This window comes from Phalacrocorax carbo, chromosome 31, assembly GCF_963921805.1.
Source record: "Phalacrocorax carbo chromosome 31, bPhaCar2.1, whole genome shotgun sequence".
Classification (NCBI taxonomy): Eukaryota; Metazoa; Chordata; class Aves; order Suliformes; family Phalacrocoracidae; genus Phalacrocorax; species Phalacrocorax carbo.
In genome coordinates, this window is record NC_087543.1 from 170,860 (window position 1) to 198,268 (window position 27,409).

Consider the following 27,409-nt stretch of genomic DNA (forward strand, 5'->3'; position numbering starts at 1 on the left):
GGGGCCGGGGTGGGCCTGGCCGGCAGCGCGGCGCGTTATCGCGCTGACATCACGGCGGCGGCGCTGACGTCACGGCGGCGGCGCTGACATCACCGAACGACCCGCCGGCTTAACGGGGCGACGTCGTCACAGGCCCGGGGCGAGGTGAAGCGGCACCGGGAAGGGCCGGGCGCTGGCGCGGAGGGGTCAGAGCGGCGGCCGGGGAGGGAGGGGGACACTCGGCCCGCGAGGGGCTTAACGGACCCCCGGCTAATTAACGAGGGCGGGGAGCGGAGGTGGCGGCGCTAACGCCCACCCCAGCCCCAGCAGGGGCTTTGGAGAGGAGCCCTGGATTAAGTGGTTCCCGGTGAAAGGGCAGCGCTCCGGCTCCGCTGCCGGCGGCGTAGCCAACGAGCCCCGGCCCGTTAAGGAGCCCCTCGCTCCCCCACCCAAGCCGCGCTCGGGAAGCCCCCGACGTAGCACCCACGGCCCCGGGGAAGCGGCGAAACGCCCGGTGGCGGGGCGCCTCGGCCAACGGAAAACCTTTTTATTTTTTTTTTGGGTGAAATCCCCCCGAATTCAGCGCCCGCCACCGACGGCACGACCCCCGGCGATGAGGGGGCGGCTGGGGGAAGAGGGTCTCCCCCCACGAGCCGCCCTCGCGCCCCTCACCGCGCCACCCGCCGCGGTGAAAGCCCGGTGCCGGTGAAAGAAGCGGGGCCGTCCTCGGCGGGCTCCGGCGCGAGCTCCCGGCAGTGCCGGCGGAGAGGAGGTAAGGGGGACGGCGCCGGCACCCCCGTGTCCCAGCCGGGGGGTCTTGGGGTGGGGGGAAAATCAGCCCGAAAGGGGTTTCCTCGTTGCGGGACTAGTTACGGCGAGGGCCCGGCCCCATCTCACACACAGAGGGAAGGGGACGCCGGCCGCGGTTAAAAGCGGCGATTACCGCCGGCTAGGCGAGGATTACGGCTGTTCCCTGCCCCGTTTTGTGCTGGTTTAACCCCAATTCCCACCCAAGAGCCCGGTGATGTTTTAAGGACCAAAAAAACCCCCAACCCGCTACGAAACCCCTGCGGGCGCGAGGGGCGCGGGTGACCGCGCCGCCGGCGGGCCCGAGATCGCCTTTAAACCCGCTGTTTTCACCGCTCTCGCCCCCCACCCCCAACCTGCTTTTGGGGAGGGGGGAGAGGAGGGGAAGCATTTCCAAGGCGGCCCCTCGCTGCCCCGCTCCCCCCGCCCCCCGCCCCAGATCCGAGCCCCACCGGCCTCACTTCTAACGGCGCTCGTTTCCCCGCTCGCCCCCCGGGCGAAGGCCGCGATGGCAGACGGGAACTCCACGGGAGCGTCTCAGTTCTTGCAGAAATGCGTTAAGCCGGAGGCCGGAGAGGCGCAGCCCAAGGAGGAGGCGACGGAGGAGCCTCCCCTCCCTCTCGTCCCGCCGTCGGTACGAGGTACGTGCGCCCTTTTGGCTCGTTTCCCCCCCAAAATGGGAAGCGGCAGCGGGCGAAGGCGGCGCGGGGCAAGCGGGGCTTCCGGGCTCCGGTAAGGCGCGGGACTAAAGAACGTCGATCCTAAAGCGGGGTTTAAGGTTCGAATTTTAGGCTGCGTTGTGTTTTTGTCTCCTCAGAGGAAGTTCCGACGGTCTTCAACGCCTACAGCATGGCGGCCGCCAACCTCGGGCCGTCGCCGAGGAGGAGGAGGGAGAAAGGCGGGGGGCCGGAGGGCGCGAGCGCGGCGCTCTACGTCGACCGCCGCAAGTCCAAGGTGTGGAACTACTACACGAAGCTGGGCGACGCCTACGTGGAGTGCAACGTCTGCAAGAAGCAGCTCTCCTTCCACAACAGCACGACGACGATGAGGGAGCACCTGGTGAGGAAGCACAGCATCCGCGACACCCTCCTCTCCCAGCTCAAGGACGACCAGGCTTCCGAATCCGAGTGCGCGGCTCAGGAAAACGCCGCGAAACGCTCGCGGCAGACGCCGCCGGAGAGCGGCCTCTACCACGCCGCGTCCTGCTCGGAGCCCAGGGCCGACGTCATCCTGGAGCTGGTGCTGGAGATGATCTTCCGCGACCTGCACCCGCTCTCCGTGGTGAAGGACAAAGGGTTCGGGCTCCTCGTGGGCTACCTGGAGCCCAGCTTCGCCCTCCCGTCGCCCCTGCAGCTCGCCGGCATGCTGTGGCGCAGGTACAACGTGGTCAAGCAGCACGTGGAGCGCTACCTGCAGACGGCCCAGGCCATCGTGGTGTGCGCGGAGCTCTGGGGCTCGCGGCTCAGCCAGACCTACCTGACCGTCACGGCCAACTTCATCGACGGCGAGTGGCGGCGGGCGCGGTGCGTCATGGAGACGCGGCCAGTGCGCCGCGACGAGGCGGAGGGCGATTTGGGGGAGAAGCTCTACGCCGTCCTTGGCGAGTTCGGGCTCTCCAGCAAATCCGTCTTCTGCGTGCTGCACGACGGCCCGGCGGCGAACGGGCAGCGGCTGACGGCGGCGTACGGCTGGAGCAGCCTGCGCTGCGCCGCCCGCACCCTCCACCTCTGCGTCAAGGCCGGGCTGGACGTGGAGCAGGTGCAGGAAGCGCTGGGCATCGCCCGCGGCATCGTCGGGTACTTCCAGCAGGACGCGAAAGCCACCTGCTCCCTGAACAGCAAGCTGGAAGCCATCAATAAAAGCAAGCTGAAGCTGGTGATGGACGCGGGCTCCCGCTGGATCACCACCCTCGAGATGTGCGAGAGCCTCCTCGACCTCAAGTGGGCCATCATGTCCGTGCTGGAGGAGCACCCCAAGGGCACGGCGGCGCTCCGCCACTTGGCCGACCACCAGTGGAAGCTCCTCCAGGACCTGGTGCCGGTCATGAGGACCGTCAAGATCGCCACGTCCTTCCTGCGCGAGGAGCAGAACGCGTCCGTGTCCGCCCTGATGCCTTGCATCCACGGGATCGTCGCCGCCATCGGGCAGCAGTCGGAGGAGGCCGGCGCCGTCATCAAGACGGTCGTAGGCAACATCAGGTCGGAGCTGACGCGGCGCTGGGGGTTAGCGGAGGACGAGAAGCTGCTGGAGAGCCCGGCCGTTATCGCGTCTTTTTTGGACCCGCGCTTCAAGGAGCTGAGGTTTCTGAGCCCCAGCCTGAGGAGCGAGCTGCACAGGAGAGTCAAAACCATGCTGTCGCAGGTTTTCCAGCCCCCGCCCGCCGCCCAGTTCTGGGTGCCCAACGCCGATGCCAAAGCCGAGGGCGGAGACGCGGGCGGCCAGCTCTCGGCCCGCAAGGATCGGTGCTCGAGCGCCCCGTCCCAGAGCATGTACGACATCCTTTTGGGGAAGGACCCGACCGAGAGCATGCCCGAGATCCACCAGCAACTGGAAAACTACATCGTGGAGCCTCTCTGCAAGCGCAGCACCAACCCGCTGGACTGGTGGAAGAACAACGAGCATCGCTTCCCGGCCGTGGCGCGGCTGAGCCGGCAGTACCTCGCCGTCCCCGCCACCGCCGTGCTGCCCGAGCAGGCCTTCGGCGCCGGCGAGAGCGCCCTGGAGCATCGGCGAGCCGTCCTGGCGCCGGAGAACCTGGACCAAATCCTGTTCTTGCATCAGAATTTCGATTTTTTAGAATCGGTGAGAAACGGTAGCGAGGCTCGGAACAGAACGCCGCACTGAGGCGCGGGGGCTTCGGCCCCGCCGCCGTCACCCAGCGCCGGGGGGGGGTTTGTTTTGTTCCAAACTCCTGCCCACGCCTTTCCGGAATCGCTTTGGCGGCCAAGAGCGAGCTCGGGAGGAGGGACGAACCCTCCAGCGCTCGCGCTCTCGGCCCCGGCCTCAAGGCACTTTGTTTCCTCTCGGTGCGGCCCTACTCGCATCGCACCCACCCCGGGGCGCCCGCCCGAGAGCCTAAGCCAGGTTTAAGGCCCCCGAGCGCCTTCTCGAGCGCTCTAAACCCAGGCCCAGCCCGTGCCCGGGTGGTTTCAACACGAGAAGCGGGAGGGTAACGCTCGCACCCGCTCTGCGAAGCCTGATTTGGGTGAGGAAGTTGTTTATCGAGGCCCAGACCCAAAGACGGGTCCCGTAAGGGGAAAAAGGAACCGAAACACGGATTTGTTTGCGCCGGGTGCGAACGTTCGGCCTAGGAAAAATTAAAGCTGTGAAAATCTCCAGGCCTGGCAACAACAACAAAGAAAAAAAAGCCTTTTATCCCTCCTGGCGTGGCGACGGCGGAGACGAGACCCCTTAAATTTCTATTTCGTTCACGGAACCACTCAAACCTTCCGTTTCCACTCCCCAGCGCGGTTTTAGCAAGAGTTAGTCGTGCAAACAGACGGAAAAGCGCGGCAATTAACGCCCAGCCGGTGAAAGGCCGACGCCGACGAGGGTCCCCCACCCCGATTTGTGCCCCGGCCGCCAACGCCCAGCGCCCCGTCGCCCGCGGGAAGGAGGCGGCTGCGTTTGGAGGGGGAAGCGGAGGAGCTTCGACGCGACGGTTCGCGGCCTCAGAGCTGAGTTTTAGGGATAAGGATCCGTCTCGGCCCCCCACCCGCTCCCCCCGCGGGCCGTGCCGGCACCACCAGCCAAGCGTCACGAGTTTAGCTTTAATTATTTACAGCGGAACCAGCAAGAGCAGCCCAAGAACTGTTACAGCTGCTGTTCAAGAACCTGATTTAATAAGCTAAAGTGGGGGACGCTCCGGCAAACCAAGCCCTTCCCCGGGCCAGAGGAGGGCTGGGCTTCACACCCGGGGCGCCGCGAGGCGTTAAACGCGGTAGCGACTTCCCGGTGGTTCCCCCGTTCTGCTGCTTTCCGACGGCGGCAAAGCCCGGCCCCGAGGGGAGAACGCGAGGGCCGCGGCACCCCGAAAGGGAGGGCCAGGGGACCCCAAAGGGAAGGGCCAGGGGACCCCAAAGGGGGAGGCAGAACACGAGGGCCAGGGGACCCCAAAGGAGAGGGCAGAACGCGAGGGCCAGGGGACCCCGAAAGGGAGGGCCAGGGGACCCCGAAAGGGAGGGCAGAACGCGAGGGCCAGGGGACCCCAAAGGGGAGGGCAGAACGCGAGGGCCAGGGGACCCCAAAAGGGAGGGCCAGGGGACCCCAAAGGGGAGGGCAGAACGCGAGGGCCAGGGGACCCCGAAAGGGAGGGCAGAACGCGAGGGCCAGGGGACCCCAAAGGGGAGGGCAGAACGCGAGGGCCAGGGGACCCCAAAAGGGAGGGCCAGGGGACCCCAAAGGGGAGGGCAGAACGCGAGGGCCAGGAGAGCCCAAAGGGGAGGGCCAGGGGACCCCAAGAGGGAGGGCAGAACATGAGGGCCAGGGGACCCCAAAGGGGAGGGCCAGGAGACCCCAAGAGGGAGGGCAGAACGCAAGGACCAGGGGACCCCAAAGGGGAGGGCCAGGGGACCCCAAGAGGGAGGGCAGAACGCAAGGACCAGGGGACCCCAAAGGGGAGGGCCAGGGGACCCCAAAGGGGAGGGCAGAACGCGAGGGCCAGGGGACCCCAAAGGGGAGGGCCAGGGGACCCCAAAGGGGAGGGCCAGGGGACCCCAAAGGGGAGGGCCAGGGGACCCCAAAGGGGAGGGCCAGGGGACCCCAAGAGGGAGGGCAGAACGCGAGGGCCAGGGGACCCCAAAGGGGAGGGCCAGGGGACCCCAAGAGGGAGGGCAGAACGCGAGGGCCAGGGGACCCCAAAGGGGAGGGCCAGGGGACCCCAAGAGGGAGGGCAGAACGCGAGGGCCAGGGGACCCCAAAGGGGAGGGCAGAACGCGAGGGCCAGGGGACCCCGAAAGGGAGGGCAGAACACGAGGGCCAGGGGACCCCAAAAGGGAGGGCAGAACATGAGGGCCAGGGGACCGCAATGGGGAGGGCCAGGGGACCCCAAAAGGGAGGGCCAGGGGACCCCAAAAGGGAGGGCAGAACGCGAGGGCCAGGGGACCCCAAGAGGGAGGGCAGAACGCGAGGGCCAGGGGACCCCAAAGGGGAGGGCAGAACGCGAGGGCCAGGGGACCCCAAAGGGGAGGGCAGAACGCGAGGGCCAGGGGACCCCAAAGGGAGGGCCAGGGGACCCCAAAGGGGAGGGCCAGGGGACCCCAAAGGGGAGGGCCAGGGGACCCCAAAGGGGAGGGCCAGGGGACCCCAAAGGGGAGGGCCACGAGCATCCAACTTCCATTTTAGGTGGAGGCAAAGGACCCTTCGACGCGCAGCGGGAGCCGCGAGCCCCGCCGTTTGCACGACGGCTCTTCCACGCTCGTCAACGCACGCGCCCTTTGCGGCGTCGGGCCGCGCGAGGCCGCGCGAGGCCTTCGCCTCTCTTCGGGCCAAACCCCCGCCGGCGCCAACGGCTGCGAAACGCCCGGATACGATTTAAGCCGCGCCACAGGCGCACGAAGCCGCGGCGGGGGGTTTGTTTCCTCCCGGACACCCCACAGCGAACGCCCTCCGCGGCCTCCCCGAGCGCTTTCCCCAGGGCAGGAGGAGCCGAGCGGGTTTCTCGGCACCGGCGCGAGCGCCCAGGGGTTAGGCCGAGGAGCGGGGCCCAACCTGCGGCGTCTAAACCCCGCCCGGAGCCCCTCCGACGCCAGCCGAGGTTCGCGTGGTTGTTATTTTTTGCCCAACGGGGGAAAGCCAACCTCATCGCTACTGGGAGGTCACGGCTCCGCAGTCGCCCCCGGAGGAGGTCGGCGTCTGGGTTTCTTCCCTCTCTGCCTTGCTTTTCGGATGCTTCAGGGGCCACTTGACCCTCAGGCCGGGCTCCTGCAGGCGATGGCTTTTCATATGAGCGTTCCTCCCTTTTATCTTGTCAAACACCCTGCAAGTTGGAAAGCAGATGGGGGGGGGGGGGTTTTCAAATTCCCTTTTTTAATTCAATAAACATAATTAAACCGAGCTTTATTTCTTCTTCTGTGAGTTCTACGCGTTTCAACGCGCGGTGCGGCCTCGGTTTCAGGGCTTCAGCCCGGCTGTGAGGGACCACAGTGGTCAGACAAGATGTCTTTGGGCTGAAAGTTGGCCGTAAAGCCGAAAGGGAGGGCGGAGGGGCCGGGGTAACGCTTAGCTCCGCTTCCCCTCTGCCCCCCGGGTGCCAAAAAGAGCTGGTTTCTAGGAAAATAAAAAGATGAATACCTTTCGCACTCTTGGCAGGGAAAGAGAGCCCGACGGCCTGCGCTTCCCGGCGGGCACGGGGGCTCGCGGGCATCGCTCCGCACGCCGTGGGGCGGCCGGTGGTAAGCCCTCCGCTTCGGCAGGCTCCCCTTCGGCAGGAGGCGGCGCCTCTTCCCTGAGCCGCGGGCAGCCTGCAAGTCAGGGAGCCCCCATGCACCCCTCTTCCTCCTCCTCGGAGAGGCGGGGGGCGGAGGGGAGGGGCCTGAGGAACCCCCGAGGCAAGAACGCGCTACATCCAGCGCAAAAAGCCCGCACCGGCCCGGGTGTGCCCGGGTGAACCGCTCTGAACGCCAAGGAGCCGCGAAACCCGCCTCAATTCCACCGCGAGGACGGGGCGCACGCAGACCTTGAAGGAACCCCCCTATTATTTATACCAGCCTCAGCAGAACATCCCCTTCCCTCCGCAAAAGTCTGTGCCGCGGGTTTAAAGCACTGAGGTTACACGGTTACCCAGTTGCTACTAATAAAAAAAAAAAATAAAAGAATGGGCATCGCTGCCAACAAAGCAAATCGGTGTTTCTGCGGGCCGGATTCCGGCTCGGCGGCGAGGAAGGCTTCGGCGACCCCCGCGCCGCCCTCTACGGAGCGACACAACGTCCCCGAAAATCATCGGCAATGGGGTCAGCGCCAAGGGGGCCGTTAGGTGCGGGGGGGTCTCGAGCCGGCGAGGGGCGCGTCGCGAGCCAACACCGCCCGCACCTTTCGGGGAGGGCGCGAGCTACGAGATCCCGGTTCCAGGTTTAAGCCAGGATCGGTTTTATGAAAGCAGCGGAGTAAGAGCAGCGCCTCTCCCCGGGCTGCACCACCCAGCACCTTCCTGTTGAGGAGCGGCACCTCACCCAAACCCCCAGCGGTGTTTCTACCTTTTCTCCAGCCTCTTCCACCTCATCCTTGTCTCTCTTGACCTTTTTTCCTATTACTTGAGCTCGACTGTAGTCAAATTTAATTTTTTTTTTCCAGATATAGTAATATTCAACACACTGGGACACATTCTTAGTCTGAATCTAGTGCGAGAGAAACAGAAGCAATCTATAACACCGCAGTAAAACATTTAAGGCACAGACACACGACGAATCCACCTAGCGCCGTCTGTCCTTCCCCCCAACCTCTCTGGGGCCGCAGCAGACGGGGAACAAACCTTCCTCCTCCGAGAGGGCCGAATCGCACGTTCCACGATTATCTGAATACCTCTGGCATTTCGTAGCAGAGGTATTAAATATTCCCTCGTAATTACACGTTAAGGGCAAACCGTGCCCCGTTCCGCTGCCTTTTTATACCGTGAAGAAGCAAACGCGGGTTTTCCAAGGACACGCCTCAAAACGCGACTTTTTTTCTGGGTTGAGACGGTCGACGCCAACGGCCCGAGACCCGCCTCGGCCCCACGGCGTTACCTGCTTCTGGATGAGGTAAAAATCCTTCCTGTGCACGCAAAAAGCCTTTCGGAACAGCTGCTTCTCGAGGGGCGTCCACGTATCGGAACCTGGTAAGAAACGGGGGCGCAGGCTGAGGTGGCTCGCCGCCCCAGCTACGAGGCGCCCGTCGATGCGTCAGCCCCCCCCTCGCCGCCCGTGCGATCTTATTTTTTTCAAATGAATTCCTTAAGTTCTCTTTAAAATGAAGCCTTTGAAGATTTACAGGAATTCTCCGGAGCGCGGACAGGGAAGCGCGGTACCCGTCCGCCCTCCAGGCGAAGGAACGAGCTCCGCTTCCCGTTTACCTGCGTAACGGTAATTAGCCAGAGGATGGGGTTCAGGTTTCTGAGGCACCCCAAAAAGCAGCATCTCCAGAGCCTCCTGCAGGGTTTAACACAAAAAGGCGTCAGATTCCCCCCCTCAGGAGGGGCAAAAAGGTGAAAAAAAGGGTGTTTTCAGCTATTTCGTGGGCGGTTCAGCCCGCGGTAGGAGGTTTGCTCAGTCAGCGCTTGGCAACGGCGCCGCGGGACCACCGCGGCTTACGGAACCCTCTCCTCGACCCGCGCCCAAGCGTTTGGGGTGAAAAACCAGACCCTCGGGAGATCTGCGGGGGCCCAGCTGCGGGATCCCACCCACCCCCACCCCCACCCCTCCCGGAGGAGCTCTCCCTCCGCCGGAGTCGCTTCCAGCCGGTCCCCGCCGCGGCAGGGGGGCTCGGAGAGCCTCCTCGCGGAGACGCGGCGCACGCCGAGCCCTCCGCTAGGCCGAGCCTTGTTGAACCCCCTCCTCGAGGAACACGGAGCAAAGCCGAGCCCTCTCCGGGCTTAGCCGGGAGCGGGCTGGAGGCGCTGGCTCGGCAAGGAGCGCCTAGGGACGCAGGGGCTGTCATCGCAGACCTTGGGTTTCAGCTAACGGGGCGATTCCCTTGTCGCCGGCGGGACTAATATTCTCCAAACCATCCCGTGAACGACCACGAGGCAAGCCAAGCTCTTATTTAGGCACCAGGACCGGGTCTGGAAGCCCGGAGGCCGGATTCCAGGCTCCCGGCCGTAACGAAGGCCGCCCTGGTGCGTTAGTAATAAGGGCCGAGAAGCGGCTCCTCACCAGAACGCTGCCCCGGGCTTCGTGCAGGCAGTGCAAGGCCAGCTCCAGGTTCGTTCCTCCCCCCGGCATGACGCTGGAGCAGGCCATGTTGAGCAGCTCCGTCACTACGAACGCAACAAAAACCATCAGTTTCTGCCCCAATAGTGGCGGGGGGGAACAGACCCAGCCCAACCAGCCGACCACGAGGAGGGTGGAAGCGAGGCCGATGTCCCGACTAACTGGGTATCGCCGTCTCTACCTTAGGAACGGCTCCGGGCCCGCTAACTCCAGAGACAAATCTCCCCTCTCTCCCCCCAGGTCGCCGCAGGTGAGGGGGGACGGGTACAAACACCCCCCCCGACCCACTTCTCACGGCAGTCGGTGCCGAGAGCCTGACAGCGGTTGTTCAGTCACCGTCCGAGCCACCTCCTCCCCCACCCGGCACCACCGCGGTCGAGAAAAAGGAGGGAGAGAATCCGAACGCGCGAAAAGCTGCCGTGAAAACGCGGGTTTTTTTGAAGCCCAATATCTTGGGGGCGGCCTCGGAGAAAAACCCGTAGAGAAACCTCTGTCCTGCGTCTCGGGGTTGGTCGCGATGTCTCCCCAGGGCTTCCACACCAGGGAGGCGGCCTGCTCGTCCTTCCCCAAAAGCGACCTGTCCCGCAGGTTCGGCACCTCCGCCTGGAAGCGCCTCCCAACGTTGATGTGCCTGAAGCGACGAGGAAGAGGAGGGGGAGGAAGGCGAGCCGTGAGTGGATACGTCGCGACGGCAGGCGCTTACAGGCGCTCAGGAGGGGATACGCGACGGGCGAGGCTCGGCCGTAATAAATACGGCGCGTAGGCAACGCGCCTTTCCCAGCGCTCCCCCCAAAGCCCCCCCTGACCCCGGCCGGCCAAGGACGCTTGTTCCCCCCTTCCTCAAAACCCGGCCAGATCTGTGAGGTTCGCTTTGAGACCCCCACGGCGCAGCGACAGGGGGGAGGGCTGCGACAGCGGGTGGAAAAGGACGTCTGGAAGGAGGGAGGCGGGCGGCTTTATTCGCGACGCCGGCCTAAACGACGCCAGGACGGCGCCGGGCGCGCGGGCGCAGCCTCACGCCGGCCGGCGCAAGGTACCGCGGCCAAAAACCGGCCACCGACGCCACCGGCCGGGCGAGGGGCCGAGCGATGGGACCGCGGGAGGGGGGAGGTCAACGGCGGCTTTGCCGCCGGCCCCCCGCTAGGCTCCGCTCTCGCAGCCACCCCCCGCCGCCGCGCCGTCACTCACGGCTGGACGCCGATCCGGGCGCTCTCCTTCACCAGGCAAAATCCGAAGTCGCCGTCCGTTCTGCCTGAAAAACGCAAAGAAAACACGCTCCGGATACCGTTCTGCCGAGATCCCGTCCTTTAGCCTTCCTCCCGCATCCTCATCGTCGCAAGCCACTATTCCCCGAAACAAGGGGAATCCCGAGAGAAGCGGCTCGCTTTTTCCACTCGGAAGCTCTCGAGGCGGACCGGCCGCGTTCGATGGCTGCCCACGGGCCACGAGCCAGCCACGCAGGGCTCGCAAGCGAGAGCCAGGGTCGGAGCCAGGCCCTGGCAGGCCGGTCGCGCCCCCTCTTCCGCGACAGGAGCCGCAACGTACAAATCACGTTAATTCCGGGTTTTTTTAAAGCCGCGAGCAGAGCCGGGCCCAGGCACAACTCCCGAAACCCGGCCGCGCTCCCCGCGGCGAGCCCAGAGGCAAGCCGCTTTCACGGGGGCCGCTCCGCCGGCGATTTTAACGCTTAGAGGAGTTTTTACGGCAAACCGGCACAATAAAATCGCGCCGTCGGTTTACGAGAAGTTAAAACGCCCCGCGAAAGCCTCCGCCGGCCCGCGTGCGAGGCCGGGATTTATCCTCCAGGAAGGCGGACACCGCTTTGGTTTATAACTTCATGTTATAAAAGGTGCCTATCTCGGAGAAAAGGAGCGCGGGGCAAGCCTCGGGGCCTGCGCGGCGGCCAGCGGGATTCCCTTCCAGCGCTGTCCCCTGCTGGGCGCAGACGGGAGGATTTATTACCTAAGGCAGCACCGAGCAGCTGGCTGGGATCGCCGTCAGCGGAGGAAGAGCAGAGAGTGCTGAAATAGAGGCCCGATCCCTCCCGTACGGGGCTGAGCATCGGAGGCGGCGTGTACGGAGAGCCCTGGAACAAGTCCCGCAGCAGATGGTCCACCAGGAACACGGGCGATCGAAGGTTGCTCTGGTAACACCCCCCCGGCCCCGGCTGGGCTTCGGGGGTCGCCGGAGGGGGGATAAAAAGCGATTTTGGCCGCGTTTGCCTCTTCCTCTTTTTCTGGCACGAGCTTTCTTTGAGGACCTTCCCATCCAGGCTTTCCCCTTCAGGAACCTGGACAAACAATTCCAAACAAGATGTCAAATCCCCCGTCCAGTTTATCACAGGAAAGAAGCGGGACAGGCACGAAGGCGCTTGAAACCAAGCGGAAGAAAGCTCGGAATCGCGCAGGGTTTTTATCGGGGTGTCCTCTAGGGCCTCGGTGCCATGGTTTATCGCTCCGAGGTCGGGAACGAGCCCCCCGCCCCAACGGTCGGGCGAGGCGGGCCATCAGAAGACCCTCCGCTCGAGCCCTCGCGCGCGGAGACGGCCCTGGGGGAGGCAACGACGCGCACACGTGCTCTCGGAAAGAGCCCTCTGCGAGTTTTTTGGTAGGAGAGAGCGCTGAGAGGAAACAAAAAGGCTCGTGCTGGAATAGTCTTGAGACTATTTAAACCACCTATGAAATTGCAAGCGTTTTCCGAGGCTTTGACGCCAGGCGCCCGTCCTGCACCACGCTGCCGACACCTCCCACAGCACCTTTTACCTTCACATGACAAAAAGGCGACCGGCGGGTTCCAGGGTTCCGATAAAATTACTCAAGACGGACCCCGGAACCTCCCCCGAGCCCCCTACCATGGGAGATCGCCGCCGAGTCCGTCACCGCAGCGTTATTTGGGTAGAGTTTGGGGGGTCTGAGGGGGCCGCGCCGCCCAGGCCTGCCAAACTCGCGCGCTGGTGACCAGCCGGCCAGCGCCGGCGCGACCGCCGAACCATCGCCACCCACCTTGTTCGCGGCTCGCGAGCTCGTAGCCGTCACCGGGACGGAGACGGGGATGACCAGAGGAGCCGCCGTGCCGTCCTCTGAAGGCACCTCGGGGGCGGAGGGAGGGTCTCCGCCTGCCGCTGCCTCGAGCGGCGGCGTGCGAGCGCTCGCGCCTCCGGCGTGGCTCACCTTGCGCAAACACAAACGAGGGTACGGGGCGTTTCACCGGGGGACGTCGAAACGCTTTGAAAACTGTCCTTTCAAGCCAATTCTGAACGGTTTCTCCGTTTTATAAACGATAGTAAGAGCTACCCGCTGCTCTTAAGAGGAGTAAGTCCCCCCCTAAGCGTGACGTACTTTAGCAAGAACCCAGAGCAGGAACCCTCCCCGCACCAATTCCTCCTGATCTTTGCAAAGCCGAGCTCCCGCTTAGCGGCTGCAACAGCCCTTTTCCGCTGCCGCTTCGCCGCTGCGGCGCGAAGAACGTCGCTGGGAGCAGCGGCAGCTTTCCGAGCGCCGCAGTTACGGAAGGAGGGCCGCTCCGCAACGACGGCACCGCCGTCCCGCACCCCGCTCCTGCCCTCGCTCCTGGGACGAGCTGAAGTTGCTCCGCAGCTTCTCCACACGCTACGAGCCCGTTTTAAAGCACCCTCACGACCTTAACTCAAACTCCTGTTAAACACCAAGCCCCGAAGGATTCCGTTTCCCTTTACCTGCTGCTCCGCCGCCCGCGGTGGCGAACGCCATCGCTCACCACGGAAGCACCGGCGGCTCTCCAGACCGCTCTCGGCGCAGAGGTGCTGGCCGCCGCTCTCGCGGAGAAAGGCGCTTTCGCGGTCGGCGGCGGGCGCGGCACCGGTCTTGTCGCTGAGCGAGAAAACGGAGATAAAGGGAGGGAAAATTAAGGTTATGTAAGTCGAAGTGCTTTTAAAAGTAATAATTCGATCGCTGTCGGCGTTCCCGGCCGCAGGGCTCGTTTTGCGTCCGGCTGGGGAGTCGCCGCGGTGCGTTCGGCAGCGTAAGATGGGAAGCAGAGAAATCCCCAGCGGGACGTCAGCCGCCGGCTTCGGAGAGCTCTAACCGAGCGACGGGGCTGCGAAGCCTTCCCTTCCCAGCAGTTCGAGCAACGTTCGCAGACACGAACAAGTACTGTTTTCAGAGATACAGACATCGCTTTTTAACCGCGACGCCAAAACCACCCGCTCCAACATCCGACCTGCGTTAAGAATCCCAGCAGCGCCTTCTTTCAGTTCCAGGCACTCCACTCACGGTGGAATTTCCGAAAGATGCCGTTCCGGGAATGGAAAAGCCCCGCGTCCTTTGGGGATACGCCCCGCGGCGCGATTTCCCGCGTGACGAAGGCGGCGAGCCTTCCGTACCGGGAGAGCGCAGCGCCCTTCCCTGCGCCGGCGAGCCGCGCCGCGCCGCGCCCCCGGGGCCTGCGCCCCTGCTCCGAAGGACGCAGACCAGAAAAACCTCCTTCTCCCGGGAGCGGCTTTGCCGTCTCGCTCGGTAAAGGGCGAGCTGGCGAGCCTGGGCCGCGAGGCGGCCGAGCCACCCCTTCCTCGCGGGGGCAGCACCCGAGGCGGGCGGCCCCCCACCCCAAAGATGCAGCGATTGCCGAAGAAGAGGGGAGTTTTCTTTGGCAGAGAGAGCAGTGTCACAAACACCCTCTAAAACAAATAATTAGCCATCGAATTAGCTAATTGCTTCTAGAACCTAACCTCAGGGCCTGCCCCCACGATTTTAGTGCAGCGACTCTCTTTAGGTTATTTAGGGATGAGGTGGAGGGTGGAGCCCGCACGCCCCCAGCCACCTTCGGCGAGGTGATTCCCTTCACCTTACCCCAGATCTCCGCTTCTTTCCTTCCTTCCCAGTGAACTTTTGCTCTTTTATTCTTGTAACGCATGAAAAGGAGGAGCCCGGTCGTTCCTTATTACCCCCCCAACGGGCTTAAGCGTCTCGCTCGAGCCGCCCCCCCGGCACGCTTCAGTCGGCGAGTTCGGAACGAGGCGCGAAGCCCTCGCGGTTCGAACCGAAGCGCCCGTTCGTTAGCGCGGCCTAAAGCCAGCCAGACGACGGGGCTGCGGTAAAGCTCGACCCCGGAGGGAGCAGAAAGGTGCCCGACTCGGTGCTTACAACGCGCTCTAGGAAACAACCGCCACCCTCGAGAGCTCGGCGCGAGCTGCTTACCAGCCATTCAGCCGGCTCTCCTCCGCCGCCTTCGTGAGGCTGTAGATGTTCCCACCCTGCAGTAAAAGGAAACAACAGCCGAAAGCAGATGTTATTCTGCCCGCAAGGGAAGCTCTCAAACACAGTCATTCCCTCTTTAAAAAAAAGAAACGGAGCCAGGGAGCCGTTTTCTCCGTGAAAATAACACTTGTTATCTGTTATCACGTATCACCCGGGCCCCCAAGAACAATCTCCCGGAGGCAGAGGGATGCAAATCCCCGGCCGCGGGACGTTTAGCCGTAGGAGAAGCTCCCACGGCCACCCTCAGCCAACACGTTTTGACTTTGACCTCCGTTTCCACCGGAGAAAGCCGGCAGGAAACGTTCCACGGGCGTGGAGCTCGCCCAGCGCCCGGGCGGTCGCCGCCTTCGACTCTCACCGACCTCGGCGCACGAAGCCAGGTGAAAGGCTGCGTATCCCGTTACTAAGTATCCCAAAACTCAACCTCGTTGAATTTTTTCTAAGCCTTTGGCACTGGGTTCATTAGGTAACGGTTTTCAGAGCGCGGCGTAAGCGATAAGCGCCGTTACGGGTGAATCTAGAGCTGTCGGCGCTAATGAAAAGTGCTTAAAAGAGCGCGGGAAGACAGCGAACGGCACCGAGACGCAAACTCAAACAACAAGACAGCTTAAAAAAAAACCAAACAGGGAAGAAAGGACGCGCCGACGTACTTGGATGCGGTTGAAAATGGTCAGCCGGCGCGTCGCGGCGGGAGCAGAGAAGGACGCCATGGCCACCTGGCTGGGGGGAGCGGCGCAGCTCGGCCCCGAGGGCAGCTTCTCCCGGCGGACGGCGGGCAGACGCCAACACCGGCCGGCGCCCGCCGGCAGTTTCCCGCCTGCCTCCGCGCCACAGTCTCTACTCTCCTCCTTTTTAAGCGCCGAATCCTTGTTTTCCAGCTGATCCCAGCTCCCGGAGGAGCGGCTTCCCGCGGCGCTTCCACTCGTTCCACACCAGAGCCAGCTAGGCACCGAGGAGCCTCGCGGCCCCGCGGATTCTCGCGCGGGGGACTGAAAAGCAGGGGCTGCCTGCGCTCCTTGTTTCTCCCCGTCGGACAACACGCCCTGGAAGTGGGGTACGGACGCTTGGAGTGGTGCGGAAAGCCCTTTGTACCCCGTCGGCTGCGGAAGCTGGGGCGTCCAAGGGGGCAGCTGCTGAAATCCCGCTCGGAGCGGGTTTGCCGGCAGGCACTCGGCCTCGGGAGCCGCCAGCGCGACCGGAGCCGGCGCCCGGGCGTGGGACGGGACCTGCCGAGAGGCGGCGAGCAGCTGGAAGAGGTGCCGCTGCAGCTGCGGCGCCTCCGGGCACGCGGCGGGATCCTGGGGTTTCGGGAAGAGCTGCCTGGTCTGGCTCGGCGGCCCGTCCCACTTCTGAACCTCCGGGAAAATCAACGCCCCGGCGTCCTCCCACGGGTGGGAGTCGGGGGCTTCCTCAAACTTCCTCGGCGCGTCCTCCTTGGCTTTCAAAGGCGAAGCGTCCGGACACTCGTAGGCAGCCGAGAGCGCGAGGGAAGGTCCAGCGAAGCCCTCCGAAACACCCTGCGCTGTGGCGGGCGGCTCGTGAGCAAGGCAGGCATCGCTCCTTTGGGGTTTAGCGCAAACCAGCATGTCTCTCATCCACTGGAAGCTACCGCTCGGCTGGTTCGTGGACGGCTTCCACCCTCTGAACACGGAAAAAGAGGGGAGGGGGCCGGCGGGGCAACGCTGGGGCTCCGAGGGGAGCTGGGCTTCCGAAACGAAAGGCCTGCGGGACAGATGGGTAACTACGCTCTCGCCTGGCGCCAGCACAGACACGTCGCCGGGATCGATCGCGGCGCAGACGCTGGAAGCAGCGGCGCTCTTCGGGCAAGGCAGGCGGCCCGTCGCTACGTCGTCTCCCGCGGCCTCCAGAAAGCCGCTGCCCTCAGGGGCGAGGCAGGAGGCCTGGCTTGACGAGGCGGGGTCCGCCCAGGCGGAGGGCAAGGCGGCCGAGGGGGGCTTCTGATTCGCAAAGCTGGTCACGACGCACCTCGGCGGGTCCCCGCTGGGCGGGAAAGGGCCTGCCGCGCAGCGCACGGCCAGTCGGGCCACCGGTTTCCCGCCGCCTTGGATGCACGGAGCGGGAAGAAGCGGGGATTCCTCCCCGGCGCCTTCCTTCGGAGCCTCCTTCGAGCCGCACCAGCCGTGCTGCAGCTCGCAATGGCGGCGCAGCGACCGGGGATCGCAGTAGCTCTTAGCGCAGCCTCGATGCGGGCACGCGAACGGTTTCGTTTTCTGATGCGTCGCCATGTGCCCGCTCCTGCGGTGGTCAGAGGAAAACAGGGCGATTAGCGTTTCCCGGTTTGCACCTAAGCTGCGGCGGCTCGAGCAGCCCCAAAGGGATCTCAAGCCCGGTTCTACCCGTCAGCGTGCGCGGCGGTGCCCTGGCTCCGACTCTCTTTTCAGTAGAAAAGAGGGTAGAGTAGAAATTGGGGGAGAGGGGGGAAGAACTAGGCAGGCACCTTACCTAAACCGAGGGAAAACCGACCAGAAAGCTGCAGTTTAGGCTGCAGGTTTAGCACCGGGCAAGTTTAGGGCAAGTTTAGGGCAAGTTTAGGGCAAGTTTAGGGCAAGTTTAGGGCAAGTTTAGGGCAAGTTTAGGGCAAGTTTAGGGCAAGTTTAGGGCAAGTTTAGGGCAGACTAGGTTTGCAGGCGACCGCAGTGGTCCGACACGAAGCCAAAGGGTGTTTGACTTAGTCCCAGATCGCCGCCGCCGCCGCCACCAAAAACCGGGCCTAGAATAACCTGCCGTCGCTCCGAGAGCTTTGCAGGATTAACAATAAAAGCTTTACAGCACCGGGACGCGTAGGGTTCCGGGCAGCGGTTGCACGGAGAAGCAACCTTTTGCAACGGCAAGCTGACTCTCGGGTACAAACGCCTTCCATATCAGGTTGAGGTGGGGGGGAACAAGACTCGCTGCCATTGGAGGGCTCAGAATTAAAGAGATTTTTTTGCAGCTGGATGGAAAAACACACTTTTACAGCTTTTCCTGCAGCGGCCCGCGCTGGAAAACGCAACGCTGATTTGCACCAGCCACGCAGGTGGGTTTGTAACCTGGTTTGACAGCGTTTGCCAGCCCAAAAAGACGGCAAAGACTAAGGAGCGCCGCCTCTCCCGACGCGGATCCACCCACGGCGGCTCTGGGGGGTCGGTGGCGGGGAACGCCTACGTACAGGTGGTCCGGGCGCTTGAAGGCCTTGCTGCAGACGGCGCAGACGTGCTCCCGCTTCTGGCTGTGAGTCAGGCCGTGTTTGCTGAGAGCGCTGGCGCTGCTGAACACCTTCCCGCAGCGGCCGCAGCCCGGCAGCGAGGCCCGCCGAGAGACGAGGGGATGCCTTCCTCTCCCCACGCATCCGCCAGCTCCTCCTCCTCCTCCGGGCTCCATCGGTGCGGGAAGCGCCGGCTCTGAAGGGCAGGAGAAAGTGATATCCTCAGGTTACCCTTGTGATAACGCAATTTTCGCTCGAGTATTGATCAAATTATCTCTTTCTACACGGCTCCCGTTGCGGGGCTCCGGCCGAGCACCCGCACAACGGTCCCGCAAACGCGCTCTTATGATTCCCAGCTCCGCAGCCATTTCGCTGCCGGGGCCTCCGCGACCACCGAACCCCACGTCCCGCCCTCGCACGAGTCCCGTCCTTCGCCGTTCCGAGCCTCGCTGGGAACGAGCTGTCCCACTTTCCCCTCTTTTTCTTGGGAAAAGAGTGAGGAAACGAGGCAACTGCTGCCCGCTTTGCGCGGGGTGTTTTACCTCCGGCAGTCCGGCTGGGCAACAACCCAGGCGCTTCCCGCCGGAGCGGGCTTTGGGAGGCAGCTGGAGGCTCCCGGCAAAGGGACGAGCCGTTATTAACTGGGGAAAGTCTCATTTTCCTACTCGAGCGCCGCTGCTCGTCGCAGCCCTCCGTTTGGTTTGCCCTCAAGCCACCCAAACGGGGCGCGCTGCGATCCACGTTCGCCACCGCGTCGCGCGTTCCCTCCGGAAGGGAAAAGCCCCTTCTGCTTAACCCCTTTCATTTGAAATGCATTTGAAATGCAGAAGGAATTAAACAGAATGCCTCTTCTCCGCTCCGGGGAAAGCCAGGAACGTAGGTGTTTGCAACGTGTTTAGCAAATCTATCATTCTAATGCCTTCGCGTTTTCCATTTCCAGGCGGAGAGCGGGTTGCGAGGGCTCTTGGAGAAAGGAAAAAAATATATATATTCCTGCCTAGGGTATAATTTTAAGAAAATAGGAGAGAAATTAAATTCCTGTCAAAGAGAGGTGTTATAATTATCACCATCTTCGACAGCCTTACCGATTTGAATGTCATTTTACAGGTAACAGGCAACAAGAAACGCTTTCAGAGTGCTTAATGATTAAAGAACCGCCCGCATCCATCTCTCAACCCCAAAAATACATCCACGTAACAGACTCCACCACCTATACGAAGCTACTAAATAACTCTGGCCGCTTTCATCTGCGAGACACCGTCAAAACAGGGGGGAGGGCAGAGCCCAGCGCGCTCACCGTGCTGCGAGGGGCGCGGGTCGGACGCGCCGAGGAGCTGAAGGGAGCCGCAGTCCTTGGCCGGGTACACGGAGAGCGCGGTTAAATCAGCCGCCGGAGCCTCGCTGGCCGCATCCGCGGGCTGAAGGCCGGGCGCTGCGTCCAAGCCGCCCACCCCCGCGTACGGGACCCCTTCCCCATTTAGGGACAGATCGAGGCCGAGAGCCTCGCTAGAGGTGAGCCCCTGGCTGTCAGGAAACGCGGGGAGATGCATCTCCAAATGCACCGCGCTCTCGTCGCCGAAGGGGTGCTGCTCCATGCCCGCCACCACCCTAAGGAACAGCTACGCGCCGCCGCCTCGAGCAAAGATTGAGGGCGCGAGGAAGAGCCGCCTAAATAAAGCGTAAAAAGGGAACGTAAAATAGGGTTTGGTGTTACTGCTGGACGCTCACCGGCACCGCAGCTGGGGCGCTGGCTCTGCACCAGCCCTACGCACCGCAGAGGAAACGAATCCCGATTCCTGCAGCGAACACGTGGACTTCTCACGGCACGGGAGGGCTGCAGAGACCCCACAGGGAGAGGCGAAGGGCTGGGGAGCAGGGCGGGCTAGGGTCAGACCCCGGGGGCAGGGGGTTGGGGAGCAAGGCGGGCCGGGGGCGAGACCCCAGGGGCAGGGGCGGGGGGCCGGGGAGCAGAGCGGGCTGGGGTCGGACCCCGGCGGCAGGGGCGTAGGGCCGGGGAGCAGGGCGGGCTGGGGTTGAGGGGGGGACACCCTAGGACTGAGGGCAAAGGGAGGACTGGGGTACCCTCTTAGGGCTGGGAGGCCACCCTGGGGGCAAGGGGGGGCTCTAGGGCTGGGGAGTGCATAAGGGGATGGGGGTGAGGGGCTTGGGTCCTCCTGGGTCTGGGGGCAAGGTAGGGCCAGGGATAGGAGGGGACCAGGGGCCACTGGCAAGGGGGACAACTCCAGGACTGGGGACAAAATGGGGCACCCTGAGGCTGGGAGGCACCCTGGGGCTAGGAGGCCACCCTGGGGGCAAGGGGGGGCTGGGGGGCCACCCTGGGGCTAGGGGAGGGTAGAGGGGGACTGGGAGGCCACCGTGGGGCTGGGGTAGGGGGGGGTAGAGGAGGGCTGAGGGGCCACCCTGGGGCTGGGGGGGTGGGCAAGGGGGCTGAGGGGCCACCCTAGGGCTGGGGGGGGTGGGCAAGGGGGGCCACCCTGGGGCTGGGGGGGGTGGGCAAGGGGGGCCACCCTGGGGCTGGGGGGGGTGGGCAAGGGGGGCCACCCTGGGGCTGGGGGGGGTGGGCAAGGGGGGCCACCCTGGGGCTGGGGGGGGTGGGCAAGGGGGGCTGGGGGGCCACCCTGGGGCTGAGCGAGGTGGGCAAGGGGGGCTGGGGCGCCATCCTGGGGCTTGGAGGGGTGGGCAAGGGGGGCTGGGGGGCCACCCTGGGGCTGGGGGGGGTGGGCAAGGGGGGCCACCCTGGGGCTGGGGGGGGTGGGCAAGGGGGGCTGGGGGGCCACCCTGGGGCTGAGCGGGGTGGGCAAGGGGGGCTGGGGGGCCACCCTGGGGCTTGGAGGGGTGGGCAAGGGGGGCTGGGGGGCCACCCTGGGGCTGGGGGGGGTGGGCAAGGGGGGCTGGGGGGCCACCCTGGGGCTGGGGGGGGTGGGCAAGGGGGGCTGGGGGGCCACCCTGGGGCTGGGGGGGGTGGGCAAGGGGGGCTGGGGGGCCACCCTGGGGCTGGGGGGGGTGGGCAAGGGGGGCTGGGGGGCCACCCTGGGGCTGGGGGGGGTGGGCAAGGGGGGCTGGGGGGCCACCCTGGGGCTGGGGGGGGTGGGCAAGGGGGGCTGGGGGGCCACCCTGGGGCTGGGGGGGTGGGCAAGGGGGGCTGGGGGGCCACCCTGGGGCTGGGGGGGGTGGGCAAGGGGGGCTGGGGGGCCACCCTGGGGCTGGGGGGGGTGGGCAAGGGGGGCTGGGGGGCCACCCTGGGGCTGGGGGGGGTGGGCAAGGGGGGCTGGGGGGCCACCCTGGGGCTGGGGGGGGTGGGCAAGGGGGGCTGGGGGGCCACCCTGGGGCTGGGGGGGGTGGGCAAGGGGGGCTGGGGGGCCACCCTGGGGCTGGGGGGGGTGGGCAAGGGGGGCTGGGGGGCCACCCTGGGGCTGGGGGGGGTGGGCAAGGGGGGCTGGGGGGCCACCCTGGGGCTGGGGGGGGTGGGCAAGGGGGGCTGGGGGGCCACCCTGGGGCTGGGGGGGGTGGGCAAGGGGGGCTGGGGGGCCACCCTGGGGCTGGGGGGGGTGGGCAAGGGGGGCTGGGGGGCCACCCTGGGGCTGGGGGGGGTGGGCAAGGGGGGCTGGGGGGCCACCCTGGGGCTGGGGGGGGTGGGCAAGGGGGGCTGGGGGGCCACCCTGGGGCTGGGGGGGGTGGGCAAGGGGGGCTGGGGGGCCACCCTGGGGCTGGGAGGGGTGGGCAAGGGGGGCTGGGGGGCCACCCTGGGGCTTGGAGGGGTGGGCAAGGGGGGCTGGGGGGCCACCCTGGGGCTTGGAGGGGTGGGCAAGGGGGGCTGGGGGGCCACCCTGGGGCTTGGAGGGGTGGGCAAGGGGGGCTGGGGGGCCACCCTGGGGCTTGGAGGGGTGGGCAAGGGGGGCTGGGGGGCCACCCTGGGGCTTGGAGGGGTGGGCAAGGGGGGCTGGGGGGCCACCCTGGGGCTTGGAGGGGTGGGCAAGGGGGGCTGGGGGGCCACCCTGGGGCTTGGAGGGGTGGGCAAGGGGGGCTGGGGGGCCACCCTGGGGCTTGGAGGGGTGGGCAAGGGGGGCTGGGGGGCCACCCTGGGGCTTGGAGGGGTGGGCGAGGGGGGCTGGGGGGCCACCCTGGGGCTTGGAGGGGTGGGCGAGGGGGGCTGGGGGGCCACCCTGGGGCTGGGGGGGGTGGGCAAGGGGGGCTGGGGGACCACCCTGGGGCTGGGGGGGGTGGGCAAGGGGGGCTGGGGGACCACCCTGGGGCTGGGGGGGGTGGGCAAGGGGGGCTGGGGGGGTGGGCAAGGGGGGCTGGGGGGCCACCCTGGGGCTGGGGGGGTGGGCAAGGGGGGCTGGGGGGCCACCCTGGGGCTGGGGGGGTGGGCAAGGGGGGCTGGGGGGCCACCCTGGGGCTGGGGGGTGGGCAAGGGGGGCTGGGGGGCCACCCTGGGGCTGGGGGGGTGGGCAAGGGGGGCTGGGGGGCCACCCTGGGGCTTGGAGGGGTGGGCAAGGGGGGCTGGGGGGCCACCCTGGGGCTTGGAGGGGTGGGCAAGGGGGGCTGGGGGGCCACACTGGGGCTGGGGGGGGTGGGCAAGGGGGGCTGGGGCGCCACCCTGGGGCTGGGGGGGGTGGGCAAGGGGGGCTGGGGCGCCACCCTGGGGCTTGGAGGGGTGGGCAAGGGGGGCTGGGGGGCCACCCTGGGGCTTGGAGGGGTGGGCAAGGGGGGCTGGGGGGCCACCCTGGGGCTTGGAGGGGTGGGCAAGGGGGGCTGGGGGGCCACCCTGGGGCTTGGAGGGGTGGGCAAGGGGGGCTGGGGGGCCACCCTGGGGCTTGGAGGGGTGGGCAAGGGGGGCTGAGGGGCCACCCTGGGGCTTGGAGGGGTGGGCAAGGGGGGCTGGGGGGCCACCCTGGGGCTTGGAGGGGTGGGCAAGGGGGGCTGGGGGGCCACCCTGGGGCTTGGAGGGGTGGGCAAGGGGGGCTGGGGGGCCACCCTGGGGCTTGGAGGGGTGGGCAAGGGGGGCTGGGGGGCCACCCTGGGGCTTGGAGGGGTGGGCAAGGGGGGCTGGGGGGCCACCCTGGGGCTGGGGGGGGTGGGCAAGGGGGGCTGGGGGACCAGCCTGGGGCTGGGGGGGGTGGGCAAGGGGGGCTGGGGGACCAGCCTGGGGCTGGGGGGGGTGGGCAAGGGGGGCTGGGGGACCAGCCTGGGGCTGGGGGGGGTGGGCAAGGGGGGCTGGGGGACCAGCCTGGGGCTGGGGGGGGTGGGCAAGGGGGGCTGGGGGGGTGGGCAAGGGGGGCTGGGGGGCCACCCTGGGGCTGGGGGGGTGGGCAAGGGGGGCTGGGGGGCCACCCTGGGGCTGGGGGGTGGGCAAGGGGGGCTGGGGGGCCACCCTGGGGCTGGGGGGGTGGGCAAGGGGGGCTGGGGGGCCACCCTGGGGCTTGGAGGGGTGGGCAAGGGGGGCTGGGGGGCCACCCTAGGGCTTGGAGGGGTGGGCAAGGGGGGCTGGGGGGCCACCCTGGGGCTTGGAGGGGTGGGCAAGGGGGGCTGGGGGGCCACCCTGGGGCTTGGAGGGGTGGGCAAGGGGGGCTGGGGGGCCACCCTGGGAATTGGAGGGGTGGGCAAGGGGGGCTGGGGGGCCACCCTGGGGCTTGGAGGGGTGGGCAAGGGGGGCTGGGGGGCCACCCTGGGGCTTGGAGGGGTGGGCAAGGGGGGCTGGGGGGCCACCCTGGGGCTGGGAGGGGTGGGCAAGGGGGGCTGGGGGGCCACCCTGGGGCTGGGAGGGGTGGGCAAGGGGGGCTGGGGGGGTGGGCAAGGGGGGCTGGGGGGGGTGGGCAAGGGGGGCTGGGGGGCCACCCTGGGGCGGGAGGGGTGGGCAAGGGGGGCTGGGGGGCCACCCTGGGGCTTGGAGGGGTGGGCAAGGGGGGCTGGGGGGCCACCCTGGGGCTTGGAGGGGTGGGCAAGGGGGGCTGGGGGGCCACCCTGGGGCTGGGGGGGGTGGGCAAGGGGGGCTGGGGGGCCACCCTGGGGCTGGGAGGGGTGGGCAAGGGGGGCTGGGGGGGTGGGCAAGGGGGGCTGGGGGGGGTGGGCAAGGGGGGCTGGGGGGCCACCCTGGGGCGGGAGGGGTGGGCAAGGGGGGCTGGGGGGCCACCCTGGGGCGGGAGGGGTGGGCAAGGGTGGCTGGGGGGCCACCCTGGGGCTTGGAGGGGTGGGCAAGGGGGGCTGGGGGGCCACCCTGGGGCTTGGAGGGGTGGGCAAGGGGGGCTGGGGGGCCACCCTGGGGCTTGGAGGGGTGGGCAAGGGGGGCTGGGGGGCCACCCTGGGGCTTGGAGGGGTGGGCAAGGGGGGCTGGGGGGCCACCCTGGGGCTTGGAGGGGTGGGCAAGGGGGGCTGGGGGGCCACCCTGGGGCTTGGAGGGGTGGGCAAGGGGGGCTGGGGGGCCACCCTGGGGCTGGGAGGGGTGGGCAAGGGGGGCTGGGGGGCCACCCTGGGGCTGGGAGGGGTGGGCAAGGGGGGCTGGGGGGCCACCCTGGGGCTGGGAGGGGTGGGCAAGGGGGGCTGGGGGGGTGGGCAAGGGGGGCTGGGGGGGGTGGGCAAGGGGGGCTGGGGGGCCACCCTGGGGCGGGAGGGGTGGGCAAGGGGGGCTGGGGGGCCACCCTGGGGCTTGGAGGGGTGGGCAAGGGGGGCTGGGGGGCCACCCTGGGGCTTGGAGGGGTGGGCAAGGGGGGCTGGGGGGCCACCCTGGGGCTTGGAGGGGTGGGCAAGGGGGGCTGGGGGGCCACCCTGGGGCTTGGAGGGGTGGGCAAGGGGGGCTGAGGGGCCACCCTGGGGCTGGGGGGGGTGGGCAAGGGGGGCTGGGGGGCCACCCTGGGGCTGGGGGGGGTGGGCAAGGGGGGCTGGGGGGGGTGGGCAAGGGGGGCTGGGGGGCCACCCTGGGGCTTGGAGGGGTGGGCAAGGGGGGCTGGGGGGCCACCCTGGGGCTGGGGGGGTGGGCAAGGGGTCTCTCCCTGAGGGAAACGCTGCTCCCAACCTTACAGGGGGCTGTAAAGGAGCAGAGTTGGGCGGGGGGCGGGGGACGCTCTCCCTGAGGAGAACGCGCCAGGCGGAGGGAGGCGGGGGCTGCCCCAGGGCCGGGGCTTCTCCCGGAGGCGAAGGGGGGCGTCCAGCCGCCCCGGGGGCCCGGGGGGGGGGGGGAGGAGGGGGAGGGGGAGGAGGAGGAGGGGGCGAGGAGGAGGAGGAGGAGGGGGCGAGGAGGAAGAAGCAGCAGAGCGGGTCCCTCACCGGCGGCGCCGCCTCAGCCGTCGTCTCGCGCCCCGACCCTTCCCGCCCAGCGCCGCCTCGTGGAACGGCACGGGCGGGCGTGCGCGGCGTCACGTGATGGGCTCGTGATGGGCTCCTGGCGGGAAAAGGCGGGCGCGCGGGCGGCGCCATTTTGTGTAGGGGAGGGAGAGGGGTGTGTGGGTCAGGGGAGGAGAAGAGGAGGAGGAATGGCGGGCAGTGAGCTTGTGGGGGGAGTACGGAGGGTGGGTGCTAGTGTGGGGGGAGAGCGGAGGCTTGAGGGGATGTGAGGCTTCCCAGAGAGGAGGAGGAGGGATGGCGGGGGAAGCAAGCTGGTGAGGGGAATAGGTGTTAGTGTGGGGGGAGAGGGGAGGGTTGAGGGGATGTGAGGTGTCCCTGAGAGGAGGAGGAGGAGGAGGAGGAATGGTGGTGGAGTGAGCTTGTGAGGGGAATGGGTGTTAGTATGGAGGGAGAGCAGGGAGGCTTGAGGGGGTGTGAGGCATCCCTGAGAGGAGAGAGGGAGGAATGGCGGGGGAGTGAGCTTGTGAGGGGGGAGAGGGGAAGGCTTGAGGGGATGTGAGGTGTCCCAGAGAGGAGAGAGGGAGGAATGGCGGGGGAGTGAGCTTGTGAGGGGGGAGAGGGGAAGGCTTGAGGGGATGTGAGGTGTCCCAGAGAGGAGAGAGGGAGGAATGGCGGGGGAGTGAGCTCGTAAAGGGGGAGAGGGGATGTGAGGTGTCCCAGAGAGGAGGAGGAGTGGTGGGGGAGTGAGCTTGGGAGGGGAAGGGGTCTTAGTGCGGGGGGAGAGGAGACTTGGGGGTGCGTGAGATGCCTGTGAGAGAAGTGGCCCCAGAGGGAGGTGAGTGGAAAGGATTGTGTGTGAAAATAAGGTTTAAGGAAGCGAGGGGGTGGTAAAAGGGGGAGGTTTGGGTGGGGAATGGCGGCGTGGTGGGCATGGGCGCAGGTGTGGTAAAGGGGGTGGGGGAGTTGGGTGGGAAGGGGCTGGGAACGTGAGTTACGGGGCACAGCTCTGAGAAAAGCCTAGGAAAGGACTCCAAGTACACAGTTTTAGCTAAGCTCCAAGCAAAGAACGACCCAATGTGCCTCTTGAGCGTTTTGCAGCCTGGCTTTGGCAGAAGTATTTCTGCAACTTGATTGCTCCCGTGCGAAGTGGGAGTTCTGCTTCACGGGGTAGCTCTTACTTCTCAGTAACTGTAAAACACCAAGAAACCCTGTGTTCAAAGCGAGACAAGGTAGGGTGTTGCAGTGCACCAGGATCCCTTCGAGCACCCTATTTTCAGTACCTTTCTGGCTTTTTCTCTGCTATTTATTTCTGTCGTTTGAAGGAAATTGCTTCATTTTAGCAGGACGTCCTGTCCCAGGACGAGCACTAGGCCACTGACCGTAATAACGCTTTACCTGTAGCACTTAAAAAGCTCTTATTAATGCTCTGGTCTTGCTCTGGCTGGTCCAGGAGCCGCCTGGATCCTAGCGAAGCAAGTGGGGAGAAGTGGGAAGGAAAAAAACCCTTAAAATAAATAAGCTTGTGTCGTTTTAAATGGGAAAGGTGTCGCGGCGCTGCCTGCTGCTGCGGTCTAGTGGTTAAAGCCGGGATGAGCTGCACGGAGATGAGCAAGGCTGTAAGCGTTTGGGTATTATTACATAAAAATGGTATGTAATTCTGTTAGTCATCAGCTGTGTATTTTAAGCAAACCCCGAAATAGTGGTGTTTGGGGGTTTCATCTGTTACTACTCTGCCGTGCCAAGCTCCTCTCCGGAGCGAACGCGTCCACATGGGTACCGTACTAATTAATGAGCGCGCCGCGGGATATGATCGATGCTTTTTCTGAAGAAGAGGGGTTTTTACGTAGCCTTGATCGCTGTCAGTGCGGTACCGGTGGGTCGTTTCGCTCTGTTGAAGGATTTTGCCCTAAACACCGCCGTCCCGGCGAGGTTTTGTGACCCGAGGGAGTGCTGAGCTTGGACAGAAACATCCCAGCCCG

The 27,409-nt window shown here is 66.3% G+C and overlaps 2 protein-coding genes across 4 annotated transcripts; one reads left to right on the forward strand and one right to left on the reverse strand.

Annotated features, from left to right (window-relative positions):
- Positions 1-36: 36 nt before the first annotated feature.
- On the forward strand, positions 37-4,140 carry LOC135310223 (E3 SUMO-protein ligase ZBED1-like). Its single transcript, XM_064437398.1, has 2 exons — positions 37-1,427; positions 1,604-4,140. The coding sequence occupies exons 1-2, from the start codon at positions 1,295-1,297 to the stop codon at positions 3,628-3,630; spliced, it is 2,160 nt and encodes a 719-aa protein (XP_064293468.1). The 5' UTR covers positions 37-1,294; the 3' UTR covers positions 3,631-4,140.
- A 459-nt stretch (positions 4,141-4,599) lies between these two features.
- Positions 4,600-27,300, reverse strand: ZNF541 (zinc finger protein 541). 3 transcript variants are annotated; one of them, XM_064437395.1, is made up of 18 exons: positions 26,711-27,300; positions 25,413-26,618; positions 19,901-19,993; positions 19,426-19,796; positions 18,093-18,324; positions 15,574-17,179; positions 14,864-14,919; positions 13,384-13,537; positions 12,692-12,859; positions 11,652-11,979; positions 10,878-10,941; positions 10,178-10,320; positions 9,633-9,736; positions 8,834-8,909; positions 8,508-8,596; positions 7,980-8,120; positions 7,078-7,247; positions 4,600-6,763 (listed from the first exon to the last, which is right to left on the reverse strand). In XM_064437395.1, the coding sequence occupies exons 4-18, from the start codon at positions 19,721-19,723 to the stop codon at positions 6,592-6,594; spliced, it is 3,801 nt and encodes a 1,266-aa protein (XP_064293465.1). In that variant the 5' UTR covers positions 19,724-19,796; positions 19,901-19,993; positions 25,413-26,618; positions 26,711-27,300; the 3' UTR covers positions 4,600-6,591. The 3 variants fall into 3 exon arrangements, with proteins under 3 accessions (XP_064293465.1, XP_064293466.1, XP_064293467.1); XM_064437396.1 differs by having other exon boundaries at positions 19,901-19,962; positions 25,413-27,300; XM_064437397.1 differs by lacking the exon at positions 7,980-8,120 and having other exon boundaries at positions 25,413-27,300.
- Between the last annotated feature and the right edge of the window lie 109 nt (positions 27,301-27,409).

Bases quoted from the DNA above. Each gene is read 5' to 3' on its own strand.
- ZNF541 (XM_064437395.1), bottom strand. From the start codon at position 19,723: ATGGAGCAGCACCCCTTCGGCGACGAGAGCGCGGTGCATTTGGAGATG. The intron at 10,942-11,651 runs GTAATAAATCCT...TGCGTTTTTCAG, and splicing joins GCTGCTCGGTGCTGCCTTAG to GCAGAACGGACGGCGACTTC. The intron at 8,910-9,632 runs GTGAGGAGCCGC...TAAACCCTGCAG, and splicing joins AAGCCCGGGGCAGCGTTCTG to GAGGCTCTGGAGATGCTGCT.
- LOC135310223 (XM_064437398.1), top strand. From the start codon at position 1,295: ATGGCAGACGGGAACTCCACGGGAGCGTCTCAGTTCTTGCAGAAATGC. The intron at 1,428-1,603 runs GTACGTGCGCCC...TTGTCTCCTCAG, and splicing joins CGTCCCGCCGTCGGTACGAG to AGGAAGTTCCGACGGTCTTC.